General features: G+C 37.0%; 1 protein-coding gene across 6 annotated transcripts in view; it reads right to left on the bottom strand.

Moving 5' to 3' along the window:
• Nucleotides 1-17898, bottom strand: part of LOC127446807 (dachshund homolog 1-like) — a 152631-nt gene that overhangs the window by 29293 nt on the left and 105440 nt on the right. For all 6 annotated transcript variants that reach the window (XM_051708046.1, XM_051708045.1, XM_051708044.1 and 3 more), the window contains 3 exons: nucleotides 15607-15779; nucleotides 15134-15269; nucleotides 13421-13555 (listed from right to left, as the gene is read on the bottom strand). In XM_051708046.1, the coding sequence (XP_051564006.1) occupies nucleotides 13421-13555; nucleotides 15134-15269; nucleotides 15607-15779 (444 nt within the window). The remainder of the gene's footprint in view (nucleotides 1-13420; nucleotides 13556-15133; nucleotides 15270-15606; nucleotides 15780-17898) is intronic.

Genomic DNA, 17898 nt, shown 5'->3' with positions numbered 1-17898 from the left:
GTACTGAGCCGCTTTGGAGACCAAGGATGAAAGACAATAAAGAAATGTAAATGTAAATTTAAAAAAAAGAGCAAAGCTTAGAAGCCCCCAGTCTGACACTCTCTCTTTCTCTGTTTCTCAAGCCCTTTCCTCAAGGAAAATGGATGCAAATCCATTTGCATCTGGTTCACAGCTATAAAAATACTTAGGATTTTTAAAAGCGAGTGATGTGTTAAATGTGTGGAAATCTGTTTTGATAACATTATTCATAACACTGGCTTTGCACAGCTTGAATTAATAACACTCCATTTACAGATGGAAGAAAGCTGGCATGGTATTTCCAGTTAAAGAGATTAATTTTTAAACACCTAATTGACAGGCCGGGGTTAGGCGGGATAAGCAACAGCGTCTCTGGGCCTGTGGCGGCAAAGTCAAGGTGACTGGAACACTTAGGCAAGCTTTCATACGTGCAACTCGAGCTGCAAGAGAGTGGAAAATTAGTCCTCCTGCAGTTTTTCTCTACCCCCTATTCTTTTTTATTAGAAACAATTTAATTCACAGAAAAAGAATATAAAAGCCTTAAATATCCAATGATAATTACAGAAGATTAAAAATATAAAATGTGACACACTATGTTCAAATATGATATTAATAGGGGTTTTGATGGCAGTACATCAGTCTGTAAACTACAATGTTGGCAATGCATCCTCAAAATTGTTATGTCTAGTAAATCGGTTTGACAACATCCTATAAATGTTATTTACTAAAGAAAAACAGTGCATGGAAAACAAGGATCTTTGAGGTTTTAATTGTTATGTCTACAGCACAGAAGACAGGTGAATAAACACAAAGTTAGGGTCAGCCTCACCTTATTACGACAGTTGTTATTCAGCTTTTTGCATTCTGAATCACAAATTAGCAACAGCGGAAGCAGTTTTGCTAATTGTTACATTTTGTCTGTCCAAGGGCAAGCAGGTAGATTTGTTCACAGCAGTGCGCATACCGTTAAGGGCAGATGCTCTGATATGTACTTAGAATTCACAAAGAGACTGTCCGCATTGCATATGGATCCAAGTTCATTCTAATTGCCCTTCTACTACAAAACAAAACACTGAAAGGAAAATGTTCGAACCACCAGTGCAGAGTTTAGAAGCACCGTCAAAAATGAGAAGCCCTAACCCTCCAGGCCAAGAGTTGCATCTCTCTTTTTTATCAGAGCAGTTGTCTCCGCAGCACATTGCTTCCTTTGAAATGAAGCATAACATAACACGGCCCTGGCGTGTTGTGATGGACAAAGAGATTTCACCTTCCCTAGTGAATTATTATACATTATTAAATTTGCCTCTCTGTGTGCGAGATACTCTTAGCTGACCACAGCATATTTATCTCTCTATCTAAGCCTTACATCTTGGCAGGAGAAAGCATTCTGTCACTTTTAAGGCATTTCAAAGATTTGACAGAACCTCTCTCTTTTCAACATTTCTAAAAGCAAGTCTTTCTTGTGGAATGTGATTAGCAGTCTTTGGTATCATGTAATGGAACATTCATGAGGTAGAACAAATATCCGAATGAAGCGCCGTGTCCTGGAGGGACGGCCCAAGTTTGCATCATCAGCACTATTTGTTTCACTGCTTGCAAACTTGATTGATCCTCTATTTAATTATTTTTTTTGCACCCCTTCATTTCGACAGACCACGCTGACAAGTTGTTTGATCATAAACCATGATTGTCTGCCAAGTCACATTTCAGATCCCCATGGCTAATGATCCAGCCTTTTGTCTTAGGAAAAGTCAGCCGAATCAGCACAAGCATCAGTCCGTTTCACTTTTGAAGCAAGAAACGCAAGGACACTTAAAAAGGCGAAAGAAAACATGCTTGGAAAGCAAGTGTCTAATGAAAGAAGAGTATGTAAGTTTACCATGACCAGAAGTGGAGTTAAATACCTGTGTTGTAAGGCAACATGTTTGCTAAGCAAAAATCTGTGTCTATAACTATGTGAGATGGTGATCATGAAACTGCTGAACTGGATCCATTTTATTTTTATTTTCTTAAACTATGTAACTTTATTCCTTTCTCAATAGTTTTGTAATTGTCTACCCTCTCCAGCAACCTAATAATTAGATATCAGCATTTATGGGTAGAGATTAGTGTGTGGTAACATGCATTACTTGCATTACTTAATCAAATTACTTTTTGAAATCACTGTGTTATGTGTTTTTCCATTTACACCAACATACAGTAGAGCACAACAGTGCCCACCCAGTTTTGCAGCCACTGTGGTTCCTGACGTTTCTTCCATAGGGAATTTCATAAAGTCCTTCATAAAAGAGTTCTAAGCCATGAGTATTTGAAAATCGGATAAAAAGACAAAGGTACAAGACTTAATGTCTTCCATGAGGGCATGAACTACATTCCCATGAACAGTGTTGGGTAAGTTTCTTTCAAAAAGTAATACACTACTGAATACTTCTTTAAAATTGTAATTTGATTACTTTACTGATTACTTCATTGGGAAAGTAATACAATTACTAATTACTTTAGTTTGAAGTTACTTTCTAAAACCAATCAAACCTGCAAAAAACAAATGTGACACTAACAGAACTTTAATATAGACTTTTAGAACTTTAATATTGACTGAAAACAATAACAAAATTACAGCAATATGACAGCAACTTGGCTAAAGAGATCCAATGCATTTCTAAATATGCAACTTAACATTCTTATCTCAAATATGCTGTAGTAGTATCTTCATGGGTGTGTGTGTGTGTGTGTGTGTGTGTGTGTGTGTCCACGCTATCTACAACCTTCTTAGCTGTGTGTGGCATGTATGTGTACAGTATGCTTGTTTACCTGTGTTTGTGTTGGTTTGAAAGACAGAAAAAGAATCCTAATAAACTGAAAACAATTCTGAAAACACACTTGCAAACAGCTTTGATAGTAAATCCATTGTGTATTTGAATGCTTGTTTTTTTTCTTCTCCCCTTTTCTCCCCAATTTGGAATGCCCAATTCCCAATGTGCTCTAAGTCCTCGTGGTGGCATAGTGACTTGCTTCAATACAGGTGGCGGAGGACGAATCTCAGTTGCTTTCACGTCTAAGACCGTCAATCCATGCATCTTATCACATGGCTTGTTGAGCGCATTACCGCGGAGACATAGCGCGTGTGGAGGCCCATGCTATTCTCTGCGGCATCCACGCACAACTCACCACACGCCCCACCGAGAGCGAGAACCACACATTATAGTGACCACGAGGAGGTTACCCCATGTGACTCTACCCTCCCTAGCAACTGGGCCAATTTGGTTGCTTAGGAGTTAGAATGCTATAGCATTGTGTCTGTGTTTAATTGTGTACAGTACATAAAGAACATAAAAGAGCCGTTTGCTTAGCGATGTCTTTTTCAAGACGGCGTTCTGCAAATGTTTCCACCTTGTGAGCGATATATCCCTTTGTCAGACGAAAACGAGCGCTGTTTTCCATATACGCCAGAAGCCGATCCCTTCTCCTCCCGCAGCAGCTGCAGAGGGATACACGAGGGAGGCATGCGAGGATGGGACAGAGTGCGGAGATTTGAGGAGGATTTGTTGCCGGCTCAGCCTTGCGTGCCTCTCAATTCCAGCCAGGGCTGGGAGCATGCCGACACAGAGCTCACTGAGGTTGGTTGTGAGCGCATGAAATCTTGAAACGCTTTACTTACGTTTTCATTTTGAATAAACAACTACATTTTTCTGCATCCATAGTAACGCAGTTCACTCATCTCGATACATGTCCTCTATGCCATGGTGGTTTGTTAAAGTGCATGCTCATTAGCTGACACAGTAACACATAAAATTACTAACATAGGAACATAAAACATTTTAAAATACATTCTACTTAATTCATATTATTGTCTTAGCAATAAATGTGTAATCCAAGTAACATAATTTTATTCATGTCTGTAACTGTAATCAGATTCCTTCATTTTAAAGTAACGCATTACAGCAAAATGTAATCAGATTACAGTAACACGTTACTTTGTAACGCATTACACCCAACACTGCCCATGAAGCATTATGAATGATGAAATCAAATAAAAAATTATGTTAAAAGTGTATAATAAAAATATATAAATATAGGCAGAGGCCCAATAGATGCACCCCGGCAAATAGCAATACTAACATACAGTATAGGGGCATTAAACAATGTGTTTATTGTGTTTATTTAGAGTCCCACAAACACCCTACACCAACCCCTACCCCTAACCCTAAACTTCCCTTACAAAAATGAACCATGGTTTTATACAGTGACCATAGTATCGCCATGGTATTTTGCAGTAAAATCATAGTAAACCACAAAATTAAACATGGTTACTATATTAACACAATATTACTATAGTAAATCTATGGATAATTTTACCCAGATCAAACCTTTTTCCCCGACCGTCACCATAACCAAATCACTGTGAGCCAATAAACCTATAATACTACTTATAATAAAAAAAATAAAAAATAAAAATAAAAAATAAATATATATATATATATATATATATATATATATATATATATATATATATTTTTTCATTTTATATTTTATTTTTTGTATATATATATATATATATATATATATATATATATATATATGTATATATATATATATATATATATTAAAAGTGGAAACAGAAGCAGGATGGGAAAAAATAGAGTTGGGGTACTCGAGTTCGGACTCGAGTCCAAGTCACGGATCCAGTTTTAATGGACTTGGACTTGTCACGGACTCCAGTGCATTTTTACTTGAACTTGACTCGGACTCCAGCCGAGTCCATGGCATTTGAGATGCAATGACAAACAAACAAGCAAACAAATAACGTAACATAGGGTGACCATACATCCTCTTTTTCATGGACATGTCCTCTTTTTCAGACCTGAAAAAAGCGTCCGGCTGGGATTTCAAAATTGGCTATAAATGTCCAGGATTTGGCTTTGTCTTCATAATGATGTAGTCTCTACAGTTAGTACTATCATACATTCTGTGTATTTGATACTGTGCATCAGTTTTCACACGTATATGTCTTAATGTGTGATTATTCTGGCTGAGAGCAGCAGCACGCACTCTTTCAAAGTACTTTTTTAACTCTCTCGCCCGCATGCCTGTGCTATATGTGTGCGCGGGAAAGAGATCGCCATTCACCAGATGTGCTCTGCCACTCTCATCTAGAAATATCAATAACGTAAGTACACCTTAAAAAGTATGTTCCCGAACTCTGCAAATGATTAAATAGAACACATTTGATCAGACTACGCAAAGTCTAACTGAAAATGTTGACTATATTGAGACAAAATCAAATTTACAATGTATCAGGGACATTTGAACTAATATGACGGATGAAATACAGTTGTACAACTCAGTCCGTCACATATTTGTAGCACAACCTCTCTGTGTTACCTGTAAAGCTGGCACTTGCATTTCAATGGTAAAAAAGTCAGAAAATAAAATAAAAAGCACAAGTGAGGGGAGAAGTCTCTATTCACCTATTATCCATACTAAATATATATATATATATATGTGAAAAGAAACGTCCGCCAAGGTGATTTTGTCAAAAATTTGATCTTGACTTTAGGAAAATAGGCTACATCTGGACACAGCAGGAGGACTGAAAAGTGTGAAGTGTAGTACTGTAGTATATAAATATTTTTTTAATGGTATCTGATCTTTTCTGTTTTTATATTATGTTGTTGTATTTAATTTTATGGGCATTATTAAATGTTTTAATATTACCATTTATTAAATGTATTAACCACATTAAATTTATTTAATTAATTACATTAAATGTATTTCACCCATAATTTTAGATAAAACGAAACTAAATTGAATGGACAAATTGAAAATGAAGTACAAATAAAACTAAATTAAAATTGAAATAATAATAACTTTGTTAATAATGGTTGTAATGACTAATGCAGCTTTCACTTTCTCTGGTGTATGTTTGAGTGGAGGGGAAAAGCAAAAAATAATTGAAATGTCAACAGAACGCAAAAAGAAGTGTGTTGAAGGACAGTTTTGTCTTCATACACCTAAAACAAATGCTTTCATTCTGAAACTGCTTTGAAATTTGTTCAGCAGGATACAAATCATTTATTTTTGTATTTTTTTTGCATTTATATTGAAACATTTTTTTCTTAGTTGTGAAGGTTAAAATAAGCTTAAAATATTGATGTTGAGTTTACGGTTACATTTTTAATTCAGATTCTTGAACAGATTCATTCGGACTCGGACTCAGACTCAACTCGGATTCGGCCTGTTATGGACTCGGCCTTGAGTCCGACTCGGCCCCTTTTGGACTTGGAATCGACTCGGACTCGGACTTGACTCGGACTCAGCTAAGGTGGACTCGAACCCAACACTAGTGGAACAAAAGGGGGAATCGAACCCGGGCCGACCACATGAAAAAAGCACATCCACACCATTAATACGCATTATGCCATTGCAGTGACACAGGTCTGAGTTTAAATGTTTATAAGTTATTATTAAAAATGAATTTGCCTATAGAGAAAATGAATGGGATTTTTACTTCTGAACCCGACTGTTGTGCTCTATATTGGTGTAACTTTTCAAATAAGTATTACTTTTCTGTTTATGTAATTTATTTACTGAATCGTAAAATTGAAAACATCTCCCTTCTCAATAATCATGTCTATGATCGCGTTATATGATACTGTATGAAACAAACATCATGACTTTTATTTAGCTGGAAAGGATCACAGGATTTGCACTATGCTTAGTGAAATTAGCCCAATTATTTCTGAAGCATTACTCTCTAAATGAAATAAAGCCTCTGTCCTTTGGGTTTGTGAAGACAATTACATCAGCAAAGCAATTTAATGAGTTTCCATTCTTTCACTGCAAGAAAAATATCTAATTCTGCCAGATGGAAAAATAAATCACAGTAGATTTCCCCACTCTTTTTCTGTCGATTAAATTTAATGCCAGGATATTTGACAAATTTAAGATCTTACAATGTTAGTTCATCTGCAAACTGCAATACAACAATGTTACATGCTGTCAGAAACTCTTAGGACTAACCCCAAAAGTAGGAACGCCTGGTTTTTGTACATCACACATCCTTGTGTGATGTACATTTTTTTTTTTTTTTTTCAAGATGTACATTTTTCTCTTTGATTTGAGTTTTTAAAAGAGAACTTTTATTCTGTGTCTTTTGATGTTTTTAAGGATGTGGTATTTTATGATGAAACTATATAATGGCTAACACATGCTTTGCCATTCACTGACCAGCTGGCAAATTATTGGAGTGATACTGCAGCTGCCATGCTTCATTATTCATACTACTGCATCTCTATGCTTGTCTGTTTGGCCAAATCAGATCCGATTATTCTACACACATTTAATGCTGAATTCAGAGGAGGGGGTGTATGCATCAATTACTTGCATAACCAAAGTCATGATGTACTGTCAATAGAGAGACTCTGTGATGGTACGGTGTTCCTTCAATGTCACACAATAAGCTTGTGATGAGGATGTGGTCATTTATGTATTTGAATACCATGGAAACTACAAAAGGGGAAAAGGGTAATAATCATATATACACTAGCCATTTGGAAACCAGAATCATTTGTAGTTATAATCTTCAATAAGAATTGATGCGTACCATAGTCCCATAGATTTCATACTTTTTCAGATTTTTTCAGATTTTTTTTTTTTTTGCAGTTGTTATATAACTAGTTGAAGCATTATTTGTAATGTTTAAGGTTACAACACATTAGGTTGTATTCATTAACATTAGTTACTTAACATGAACTAACAGTGAACAGTACTTTTACAGCACTTATTAATCTTGGTTAATGTTTAATTCAACTTATACTAACACACTTTTAACAATGAAAGTTGTATAGGTTAACATTAATTAATGCATAATAAACTAACATAATGATGAAAAATAGTATATTTAAAATTAATATAAACCAAGATTAATAAATGCTGTAACAAATAATTGTTTATTGTTAGTTCATGACAAGTAATGCATTTACTAATGTTATCGAATATAATCTTTATGTAAAGTGTTTTACATTTATTAAAGAATGTTGTCCAATCAAGTATTGAAAAAAGAATGTACAATACTGTGCAAAATTTTTGCAACAACATACAAAGTCCAGTAAACATAAAAAAAGCTAAATCAATATTTGGTGTGACCATCTTTGCCTTTAAAACAGCACCAATTCTCCTAGGTACACCTGGACACAGTTTTTCTTGGTTATTGGCAGATAGGATGTTTCAAGCTTCTTGGAGAATTCACCAAAGTTCTTCTATCTGTTTAGGCTCTCAATTGCTTCTGTCTCTTCATGTAATCCCAGACTGACTCTATGTTTAGTAGAGGGGCTCTGTGGTGGTCATGCCATCTGTTGCAAGGCTCCTTGTTCTTCTATTGAATCATATTTTATTTATAATAGGAATGTTTGGAGGTCTAAAATGTATATTTCCTATTAACACACTAATCTGAAGATATAAATAACCATCTTAAGACAAATGCTTTTGTGAAACATCTTATGTGCCAAAGCCTTTTGTACAGCACTGTACATTTTTATTATTTGAAGTTCCTTTACACAAATCAGATTTTGCATTACTAAACACATGCCATGGGGCACCAACATTAGGTTGGCACTCATCAGTGTCATCAGATCTGACTTATCTGTAATGATCAATAATGTAGGAATAATTTATGTGCGAGCTGTTTTCATTTGGTAAAATAAACTTCTACCATTGCCTTGGGCAACAGAAACTGTTTGCAGTTATTATCCCATAAATTACTCTTCTAGTGTTGTTATTATATAGTGCTTAGCTAAAGCTACCGCCCATATGTGGATGTGTTCACGAGCAGCTCCCCCAAGGAGAGAAACCATGTTAAATGTTTGATGTCCAAAATGAGTTTACTGCCAAAGGCTTTAGAGCCTTTCAAATTTCCTTGTTTGTCAACTACCTGCTGTTTCACGAGAGCGAGGCTTGTCAAAAACAATTCTGACAGATTCCCTTCGTGAAACAAGTCTAAACTTTATAATAAATGCAAGCTAGTTTTACTTTTTTGCTTCACTTCAGAGTGAGTTGCCAGCAAATCTGTTGGCACGGATAACCTAGCAAAAAAGACAGAGAGGCTGCTATATGATAATGGTGTATTATCGTATACAACCTTTTCAGAAACATTTGTTAACTAAGAGTGAGAGCTTTGTTTCCACAAAACCACAAAGAGGAAAAGATTTTATAAAAGCTTCAGACACAAAGAATGTCCCAAACTCATCTGGTTGGATACAAGTGACGTCAACACCTGAATCATAATATTTCGCTCTGTAGTGAAAGTGCACCACGTGGCATTAATTTAATGCTCTGCCAGGACCATAAAGATCAAACGAGTGGAGAAATATCATTAAACCATTGGAATGTAATCTCATTTGTCTAAACAAACTGATCCAATGAACAGCCCTAATTAAAAAGGCTGCCATAAACAAAAACAGGCCAGGCCAGACGAACCCCTCCTCTTTAACAATGGGGCACATTTATTTTATTAATCTAATGCATCATGTATCATATCATTACAGTTCAATATATCTATCATTAATTTTATTCCCTTCACTTAAGGCTTTTATTGGGATTACTTTGGTTATTAGCTGTTCTAATGTATTGGTTACCTCTAGATCCGGCATTACAATCTTTCTCATCTCGCAGCATAAACCTGCGCATGTTATTCAAATTGCCTCATTTATTATGATAGCTTCCTCATGTAAATTGTGCTGACTGCTCGCCCTTGCACAGTCCTCATTAGACTAATGAAAACCTTCAAACGAAAAAACTAAACAACCTGCCAAATAAAGGTCTGAGGTTATTATGAAAATTACAACTCTGGGAGCCGGGAGAAGCTCTGTTCATTAATTCATGCTCAGCAAATTGGTAACTAATTTAGTCGCACCCCTCTGCATTAATGGATTATTTTATAAAAATGTTTTCCACAGCCCGAGACCTTTGCTGCACACGTTAGAGAGCTTTGGATTCTAATCAAGACGAGTGACATATTAAGCATACCAAGCATCTGAACGGCAATGCAGCGGCGGTGCAAATAGACAATGTGGATTTTCACTCAGTCGGAGAGAATCAGGACCAATCTAACTCAATTGATATCTAAAGAGGCTAGAGGAACCGTGGCGTGCTGGGGGATTAGACGCATCCAGACTGAGCCGATATGTCTCTATGGTGAAAAATGTTCTGTGGAACGACATATATTGTGATAATATTATAATAAACATGCCAAGATGGCAGGGGTGTCAGTCGAGACAAAGTACACAATCAGTCACAAGAAACATGAGATGAGAACACATCAACCACACACACACACCAATTCACAAACTCCATCCCCCTAAGACCCACACAAAACTCCTCCTCTCCAACCCCCTCCCGCCCATCACACCTAAGGTCTGACCTGTAAATTCATATAATCATGCTAATTACTTTGATTCACAGGCTTGCTCTATCTATGGGAGAGACCTACACAGCGCCTCCTTTCCAGGCGGATCCAGCAGGGAATGTGCAGCCCAGTGATTTCCACCGTGGTTTTAATGTCATTATCACCCTCTCCAACACTTCCCCAGCCCTGCCTTCCGCCTGGAGAGAATTCTCAAATCTATTATTTTCTTCATTTTGTGTTTAATCCAAAGCAGGTAAAAGGCCTTTTCATTTCTTTAGCCAGACCAAAGCAACTTCTGAAAAGTATAGAAATATTTAAATGTTCTAATTTAATGCACTGTCTGCAAGTTTATACTCAGGAGATGGATGCATTTTGATAGATTTGTTGAATGCAATGCAGTAACAGGGCATTTGGGAATGACACTTTTGCATGCTTAGAGTTATTAATGGACATTTCACCAGTTTTTATTCTATTACTATTACTCACATTCAAACATTGAAGGGAGTAATAATTTTAATTGTTCAGGTTTTATGAAGGTTAACAGTCTAAAATAAAGGATTACATAATATTTGATTGAAAGGTATTGTAACAAGAGTTGTTTTATCCTTTTTGCATCATTTACAAAAAAGGTAAAGCAGAGGTGCCATGGTTCAGTGATATATACTTTATACTTTATTAACGTGGTATATACTTCTTTATGGTATATACTGATTCAGTACCATGGTATATATACACTTTTATATCCTCCTGCTGTGTGCATTTTCCATTTTCCTTTTTGATTTGTAACTAGTAGCACCTAATAAACATGCAATAATAATAATAATAATAATAATAATAATATATTTTTAGAGCAGAATAGTTTTCCTAAAAATGTATGGCCATATATGAGGACAACAAGACTAAGTTGTGAAATTTTAAATAATACTATGTTTTGATTTTTTTAATCAAATTGTTTATTATGTTTCTTGGAGTGTTGATTATTTATGTTTTTCAGCCGATTATTTATGTTTTTCATTAAAGCTGATTTTCTGTAAAGCTGCTTTGGAAAAATGTGTATTGGGAAAAGCACAAATAAAAAACTATACAAATAAAAAATATTTGACTTGATTTGTCTTTTAATGTTTTTTTGTTTTCTACTTTGGCAACAAAATCTAAATGTTCTCTTATTTCACTGTCAAACAAACAAGTGATAGCCAGTGCTGAAGCATTTTACCAATCATAAATTAGCATAATTAATTCTTATACAAGTAATGGCCAGCATTGTCCAATCACTGCCAACCATGTTGAGTGATTCAAACATAGTCTGTAGCCTGAAACAACTTTTAGAAAGCTATAGGATGCTCCCTTGCTCCGTTGCTCCCTATTTAGTGAATGACTTAACCTCCAGTGTGCTGTCTGTCTGCCCTTGTTTTAGGACAATCCAGAATGCACCGTAGTTTTAATTCAAAAGGGGCGGTCACACTAGGCTTTGAGCACACAACTTTTTTTCGGACAACGTTATGAACCAGGATATGATTTCATGCGGGAGGGCTTCTGGTGCAAGTAAATAATAAATCACAAATAAAAAATAATATTATTTTTTAAACTGTCAACTAACTTTCCAGCAACAATAAATTTCACATCTTTAAAATTTGTATCCTTTAAATTAAGCACAAAAGCCAATAACGCCGATCTCCTATTGGTCACGCATCCTCTTCTCATTCAAATTTACTGTACAGAGTTCACCAAGCTTGAATTTTGGTACACAGTGTAGTAAGAAATTTCTTTTCATGAGCTAGGGTTTCCGGTCTGCAGCATGCGGATGTGTTTGAATGGGAGTGAATGGAGCACTAAGTGTACTGTAACCAGCCTGTAGGTTGGAGAGGTGTTTTGTGTGGGTCTTAGGGGGATGGAGTTGTTGAACTGGTATGTGTGTTGTTGATGCGTTCTCATTTCATGTTTCTTGTGACTGATTGTGTACTTTGTCTCGATTGACACCCCTGCTATCTTGGCATGTTTATTATAATATTATCACAATATATGTTGTTCCACAGAAAATTTTTCCCCATAGAGACATATCGGCTCAGTCTGGATGTGTCTAATTAGTTAAGCCTCTAAAGGAATTGTTTTTCTCAATGTGAAATTGCACAGTAAATATAGAATTTCTAATGAAAACCTTGTACTATTGTACACTGAGTACACTGTATTTAGCAGTGACGTTTCACGATAAATCACTCAGATTTTAAAAATGGCATATCGGATGAAACTAGAGACCCTAATCTTTTATTCTTTTACTCTAAAACATAATTAGGTTTCTTATCAGATTTTGTTGGCGTTTCTCCTAAAGACAAACTCTGCTGTGATTAACAGCACGTTGTTTTGTCACATGACACCGTACCTCAAAAATGTAACCCTTTACTGACAGCCCAGAGTCTCCTAAACTGAGATCAGTCGGTTTAAATGAAACTAAATTATGCGTTGCGTATAGCGAAGCCAAAATACAATGTCCACGCACAGAGGTGTAGATTCCCCAATAATCAAAAGAAGCAAGTACAACCCCCCCCCAATATTTATACTATGATCAATGGAAACATGTAAATGCTTTATGTTGCAACACCCCCCCCCAATGATCAAGCCATATCTACGCCCTTGTCCACACGTGTATACAGGGTCGCACGAGGATATACTGTCCCATGGTAACAAATCATTACCATATTAATATACCATGTTTTATTAGGTAATCCAAGGTACTTCAAAGAATGCATATCCAAAAACCATGGCACTTTTTGGTACATTTTTGTATTGTGGAATAAATTGAGATTTCAACAGAGTAATAATAAAAAAAAGATACTTCATTTAAAACCCAAATATCAGGGAACCCAATTACAAGACTACTTCAGACAACAATTACATTAAATTATCTCCACATAAAACAATGGGATAGGGTGGGTTTTCAAGTTATTATAAAATTATAAAAAGATTTGTTGGTTTAAGATTTGTAACAAGTGACTGAAATCTGACCTTTCTCCAGGTGCATTCTCTTGGCCTCATGGCCAATGTCGTGAGTTGCCAAGTCACCCTCCTTAGGTCCGGGTAAGATGCTGGGAGACAGGCCCAGTAATGCCTGGTTCCTCGACAGTCCGTTCTGATGCACAGCTTTGAGAAAACAGAAAGAAAGTTCAACACATTTTTCCCATCTCCTCACGCTCTCAATCGACAACGTAAAACACCTCGAGTGATAAATCCTCAGTGCAGTTCTCTACAATATCTATTATGAGGCGGCAGAACTTGTGAGCAAAATACATAGAAAACTGCATCTGTTGATTAGAAAAAAATGCTCCTTAACAGAAAAATAAATAAATAAAATAAAAATAAAAAACGCAATCCCCTTTATAGCACCATTTCCTAAAACTAAACTCGTTGATATCCCTCAAATACAATTATCTCAAAAATACTTCAGATAAATGGAACAAACTAAATGCACTCTCATTCCATACAACGAAACTAAATGCACTTTCATTCCATACAACGAAAGTGAATGGTGACTGAGGCAGACAGTCCCAAATACCCTGCCTAACATGTCCTTTCATGTTTCACGTAGGCAGGAAATTCATATAGATTTGGAATGACACAAGGGTGAGTAAATAAGATAAATTACATTTTGGGGTGAACTATTTCTTTAAAGGAATAATTCTCCAAAAAATTAAGTTTTTGAAAAGTTTCTTTCTTCATCAAAACAGAATTTAAGACATTTAGGATTTCATTTCAGGCCTCCTCCACTAAACAATGCAAGTGAATGTCCTCCGTTTTTTGACGGTCCAAAATGCATATTTAGGATACATCAAAATAATCCACACGACAAATAAAGTTCTTCTGAACGCAAATGATTGCTTATTTTTAGAAACAAAACAATACTTATATACTTTTTAACTACAAATGTTCGCTTCCGTACATCTCTGTGACGTGCGCTCATGAGAGGGATGACGTAAGCTCGTTAGTAAGGTCACGCGTCACGTGGAGGAGTCAGGAAGCATTGTTTTTTTTAATTATTATTATTTGGAAATTATTTTTTATTTATTTTATATTGTTTTGAAATTGTTTTGGACTGTTTTGGTTTGTGAACGGCACAAGTTTCTCTTGTAAACAATGACATGCTTCCTGACTCCTCCTCCACGTGATGCGTGACCTTACCAATGAGCTTACTTCATCCCTCTCATGAGCGCACGTCACAGAGATGTACGGAAGCGAACATTTGTACATTTGATACATCTTGGATGGCCTGAGGGTGAGTTAATTATCAGCAAATTTTCATTTTTGGGTGAACTATTCCTTTAAGACACTGCTCGTAATATAATGTAATAAAGCATGGAAGCATATTTTAGAGATGATGCCGGGAGACATACATAGAGGCTCTTTCTGTGATTAAAGACATTGTTTTTATTCTATGACACAGCTAATGATGTGTGACAAGCAAGAAAAACACTTAAAATGGTCTTTGCACATGAGGAGCCAGAGAGGAACTAATGGCTGAAGATTAAAATGATCACATAAATATCCAGGACTCTTTTACATCTGTCCAAAATAACGTAAACTGGGCAGGACCACACGTTTGCAAACAAGAGGCATTTTTAGAGTAGCATTTAGTAGAGTGTGTGTGTGATGGTGTGTAGAGAGACTGGGCAAAGAAACTGAGAGACAAAGAAAGTGGGTGAGAGATTTATGAGATAAACGTACGCATTCTGTCGGAAGAGCTCTCGGTGTGCGCGGGAGAGCTGGAGACGCTGCTGCTGCGCTGGGATGAGGGTCGGCTCCCCGGCCTCCTGCCATCTTCCAGAGAGGGGGCAGGGGAGGGACTGTCAGGGACACGCTCCTGCACAGCCAACAGGAAAAACAAACACAGCCACAGTGGCCATTACATGACACACACTCTGCACTCAACAGCTCTTTATAGGCAAATGCTTCCATGCCGCCATGGACAGAGAAGCTTCTATATGCGTGCGTCGTGATTGTTGTATGCACCATGCCCCCACCCCCCACCCCACCCCTTTTCTGCTTCTTGCTTTCATCCCCAGGCTATTGTCTGACAGTCTGCTCCATGCAATGCTGTATGAAAGCACGGATCGCACACCACCTGTCCCTTTCCAGGTTTCCCCAATGGCTGATGAGAGATGTGCACGACACAATGAGAGAACGGCGCCGTGGGTTACCTTAATCACTGATGTCACCATTCTGGATGGGGCACTCTGTCCCTGTGCTGCGGCGGCCATATTGGCGATGGTGCTGAGGTGGTTCATCTGACTCATCGCCATGGTGACGGATGCGGGAGGCAGGCTGACAGGGATCAGGGGGTGGGGCATCATCATAAATGGCAGTTCCAAGCCTGAAGATGAGAGAGGAGAGTAGCTGATTAATTAATCATCTTTGGCATTAAGTTCTGTGCAAATGAAAGATGTGTGTAACAAAAAGGAAAGTGCATTGCTAAAGAAGAGAGGGAGATTTAAAGGAGCAACTCAATGAATTATTCATGTGTAACCTATCGTGCGTGCAGCTTGGGTTACAAAGTAAATATTCATTAAATAATAATCTTCACATTACATACTGTATTACATTCAAATTATAATGTATTATTTAAAAAAATACTGTAATTAAATGCTTTATTCTGGTATGTTTTCAAACCATTATGCTCATTAAAAACATAAATATTCACTTCCATTTGTTAATAATACATATGCTTATTAATAAAATATATAGTAAAAAACTGATTACAGCCATAATAACCTAACATAGATTTAAACTAATTTTTATTAAGTTGGGAAAAGGAAAAACTATGGAAATATTTAGCCATTAATAGTAAATGCATTCAAAATATCTGTGGAAAAATAAGGCAGACATGAAAGGCATTACTTAAAATGAGTGAAAATGAGCCAATTAAAACTAAGTGTGCATCATAGAATGGCTAGAAGCTAATTATGAGTATTTGTGGCAGAAACTCCATTACTCTTTGCTTGTTTAACAGAGAGCATTTAGCTTCAACTGTATGACTTCCTTATTAGTCCTTGATAGCTACATGGGATTGCAATACTTAAGACATTTAATGCTCTCTTACGAGAAAAACAAAACAAAAAAACAGATCCTGAATGTAGGAGGACATGTGAATGGACTTTAATATCATCTATATCCAAAGCCAACTGTGCTACGTTCTTAGACAGTGATTAAATAGGTAGAAAGGAAACGGTCCCCCATTTTCAAAGGACATATGCACACAAATAAGGTCACAGCCTGGTGTGTGTCCCTGAACTAAAGACCTACTCTCTTCCACTTGTGACTTTGAACTAAAGGATCAAATATAACTGGGAAAATTCTGGTCTCGGGCATTCAAAGACATTCGAGTGCTTGAAAGAAAACTTCAGCGTCTGCAGTGGAACCAGTCGAGCGACTGCCTCGATCAGTCCCATGTTTCCCCTTTAACGCCAAGCTCAAGGTAACAGGAACTGAGGGATAATCCACCAAGCAGCTTTGCGTTGTTTTTGTGCACAATATCAGTGGCCAAGGGCTGTGAGAGAGTCAACATCAGTGTTTGAAGAGGAGAGAAAAGAGAGATGCAAAAAAAACAAAACAAAAAAAATCACCCCACTTCAGTGTCACTGCTCTTCGGAGAAGCATTGTACATTTCCATAAGAAAGATGACCAGTGGATTTGCAGGGAAAACACATTCCCCAACATTAAAAAGGAGGTGGAGATTAAAAGAACGAGAGGCTAGGCAGCACCTTGTAAATGCGTCTCTTGTCGAGTGCAGAGTCTGAATCAATTACCGCTCGCAGGACCGGACTCAATTAAAATCTGCCACGGCACCAGTGTGTGATTGCAAGATACTTACAGCGCCACGTCGAAACAAATTGAGAGAGGCATTCATGCACGTATCTACCTTTCAGAACTTTCGAGAGCCGGATTGAGTGCCAGCATGCCTTTGTGATTCACATAGCAAAGGTCTGCCTAGATTTCAGGAAATCAACATTTACAAGAAAGGGGAGAAATGTATTGAAGTCTGATATGACTTTGCTTTTGTCATTTAAATGGGCGTCCTTTATCAACCCAGCGGTCAATAATGTCTGTTGTGTTGACAGACTTCCACAGAGCAGAACTGTGTGTGTGAGTGTGTGTGTGTGTGTGTACGAACGACTGTGGGCTTATAGTAGCAGACTTCTCTCAGGGGCCTAATCTCTCTCTTTCTCTCTCGCTGTCCCACCTCCTTTCATGTTCCGCCATCCTTAAGTGATGTTTCAGCCATAATGGCCTATTCAAAACTGTAAGAAAACATGATACAAGCTAAAAGGAGTCCACCAAGGTTTTTCAGACAGCCCGAAAGGCAATGAATTGTGGATGTTTAGAATCCAGAAGTCGGATGAAGCAGTCACATTGTTCATCAACTGTCTTTTTCCCTCTTTTGTAGCTTTCTATAAATTAGTCCCAAAACAAAACCCCTTCAGAAACTGTGAAGG

Source organism: Myxocyprinus asiaticus, chromosome 10, assembly GCF_019703515.2.
Source record: "Myxocyprinus asiaticus isolate MX2 ecotype Aquarium Trade chromosome 10, UBuf_Myxa_2, whole genome shotgun sequence".
In the NCBI taxonomy this organism is placed as follows: Eukaryota; Metazoa; Chordata; class Actinopteri; order Cypriniformes; family Catostomidae; genus Myxocyprinus; species Myxocyprinus asiaticus.
This window is presented reverse-complemented; position numbering and strand designations above follow the sequence as displayed.